The 3,042-nt window shown below is 38.1% G+C and overlaps 1 protein-coding gene across 1 annotated transcript; it reads right to left on the reverse strand.

The window, feature by feature from the left end:
• Nucleotides 1-1,113: 1,113 nt before the first annotated feature.
• LOC149568645 (putative calcium-binding protein CML16) lies at nucleotides 1,114-2,598 on the reverse strand. Its single transcript, XM_089821517.1, has one exon. It carries the CDS (start codon nucleotides 2,035-2,037, stop codon nucleotides 1,531-1,533), a length of 507 nt encoding a protein of 168 aa, XP_089677643.1. The 5' UTR covers nucleotides 2,038-2,598; the 3' UTR covers nucleotides 1,114-1,530.
• Between the last annotated feature and the right edge of the window lie 444 nt (nucleotides 2,599-3,042).

Consider the following 3,042-nt stretch of genomic DNA (forward strand, 5'->3'; position numbering starts at 1 on the left):
GACAAACCTTAGATTATTTTAAATAAAATCATTCCTTCTTGTGAGGCCTCAGATAAATATAGATTTTGTATAAAAAAATTCAATAGCTCGATTTACAAGCATTCCTTTCAAGTATGATCTAAACTGGATTAATCTAATATCTCAATCTAATATCTCAAGCATCTTTCCAAATACTAATTTGGGAGGGGTCTCTTATTAATATACTCAACCCCTGCAATACACCAATTATCAATCCACATGCAATCGGTTCAAGATCACAATCACAATCACAATCATTGAAAACGTCAACACATTTGAAAAGGCCTCAATTATCTAGCGTAAAAATTGAAAGGTTTCCTCATCTTCTCAATCTCGACCCACCGGCGCTCTCCCCAACTCTGATGTTTCCATAAATATATTTCCTTCCAACTTCCTTGGCCAATTACATTATATAATATTCTATTTGATACAAGTGCTAGTTTATTTTCTTCTATTGATGCAACAATTTTACTGTGATATTACATATGAATAAATTCAAACAATTAAACTTCACCACCAAAGTTCAAACCCCACCGCCACCTCTACTGATACAAGATCAAACCCTGCCGCCCCCTCCCACGTATTCCTGGGGGCCCTTGCTGTCCTTCACGGGTAAAAATTTATGAAGAACAGGTTTCGTCTGACCATCATCATTGTCAAACTGCTAAATCATCTCAATTTAAATATATAGAGTAGGTACCTCTTTTCTTGATCGATAGATGTCCAGATTTCAACAACTCCCATTATTTACACGTTACCATGTTCAACTTCCACTTTGCCACACGCGCTGCCCATTCACACCTTGACAACAGCACTGCATATGCTCAACTTGAACAACTCATTACAGCAAATCGATCCCATCTACAACTTGGCCAGGCCGTGAAACCCTGCGCCCCTACACAGCTGTACCAATTTTTTAACATGGATGTCTCGAATCATCTCCATGATCAAAAATCGGATCCCGCAAACCAACTTCGTGCTGAAAAATTCAAGTTTGGTTGAGGGCCAAACAATGGAGAGGAAAAAAATCAACTACATAAAGCAGAAACAAAGCCAGAGATAATTTCTTAAAGGATAGATTTCGAAATCGACAAATAAAACAAAAATGTGCTGACAATTAAGATCGGAATCAGATTTGACGTGGCAATGGCCACAACAACAAATATAAGTACAATCAAAAGTGAATCTCAGTTAACCACAGCCATTGCCCTAACAAAACAATGTAATTAAATCAGAATTGAATATCGGTTAACCTATCCATGGCCATCAAGATCTGAACCATAGTGATGAATATACCCCTCTGAACTACTCTGTTCTCAAAGGAGGGCCCAAAGACTACATCGAAGCCCTTGCGTTATCCTAACCTTTGTGAAAAGAATTTAACCCAGTGACAATCCATTCATTAATCACAGTAACCTGTGCAGTTAAGCAAATACATTACAAAGACATAGAGCACCACAAACCCTCTCAGAATCAGATCTCTGGCTCTGTTAACAGACAGAAATCAATAGTTCAAAGCCTTGAGCCTTTGAAATAATCAGCAGATGCAGAGGTAACGGCAGCTGAAAACTCAGCAAAGCTTATTTTCCCGTCACCGTCGGTATCAGCCTCCGTTATCATCTCCGTTAGCTCCCTAAATGAGAGAGCGTGGCCGAGCTTGGCCATGGAGTGAGCTAACTCAGCCGCCGTTATGTAGCCGTTGCCGTCCTTGTCGAAGGCACGGAAAAGCTCGAGCAAATTCTCCTGGTTATTGCAGATATCCACATTTTCGGCCATTTCAGGGGCTATGACGCTCAATAGCTCCACAAATTCAATTTGGCCGTTGCCGTTGGCGTCCACACTGGCAAGCAGCGAGTCCAACTGTTCGCCGCTCGGTTTGAGCCCTAATGACCTCAGAAGCGCGCCGAGCTCGAGCACCGTCAGGCTGCCGTCGGCGTCGCGATCGAATCTCCGGAAGATCTCTTTGAGCTCTGCAATTTGTGATTCTGAAACTCTTTTGCCCTGATCTTCGGACCCCATGCTCGCTCCCTGTGCAAAATCTTCCTCGGAAATCTTGAAAGAAACGGATTATATATAGAAACTAGGGTTTCAGTTTAAGCTGTCTCTGAGACCTGAATTACATAGAAACTGAATCTAGGGTTTCAAGCTAATCTTACTCAGCAAAATGGCACGAAACAGAAATCGTGAAGTCTAAAATGTTTCGAATTTTTCTGGGAATAGAAAGAAATTATTGTGCGTGTGGGGTTTTCTATGACTCGGATAGTAATGTTCGCCGGCCGCGTATAAAAAGAAAGAAGTTATCTGAGATTTGTCGATGGTTTCAATGTGGACTAATTCTAATGGCGGCCTTGCTGGCGAATTATTCAAATCTGGATTTTGGGAGTTTCCGGGATCCATCCGAGAAGGCTCGTCTCGTATAGCTGTAAGCCTGTAAGTGTCAACGTGCCGTCTGGACCTATTTTTGTTTTTAGGTTTTCCCACAACTCATTTGAATTGTTCTACTTAGGGAATCAGCTTTTGCTAAGTCATAACTGTCATACCTTTTTAATATTGGGAGAAATATTTTCCTTCAATACCAATTATGAGAGAGATCAATTTAAAAACATATATTTATATATAGAAAAGGTAAGAGTACTTCTTATACAAATCTGTGTAATAGTGGGAAAGGGATTTCTCTTGAAGTTCTATAAAAATATTTACATATAGGGAAATAATATTGTAAAATGTGGAATGTAAAATTTGTCATTTTGGATTTGGATTGACATCTTATGCATATTTTTTATTATATTATTAATTATTTATTTTGACTACTTCGAAATTTGTACAATGGATCTATTATTATTTATTTTAAATTTGTCTAACTACTAACTGTTTTCTCCTAGTTACTAGTATACTAAAATCTTATTTTAAAAATAATTATAATATACAAAAATAATTATTTATACTTATTTCGTTATTTGATTTGATGAATTTTAATAATTAGTTAAAATAAATTTAACTAGCAATCTCACCTTAAGGTGCCAT

The sequence above is a fragment of the Cupressus sempervirens genome, chromosome 3 (assembly GCF_028749045.1).
Source record: "Cupressus sempervirens isolate cs-2001-9-10 chromosome 3, ASM2874904v1, whole genome shotgun sequence".
Lineage (NCBI taxonomy): Eukaryota > Viridiplantae > Streptophyta > Pinopsida > Cupressales > Cupressaceae > Cupressus > Cupressus sempervirens.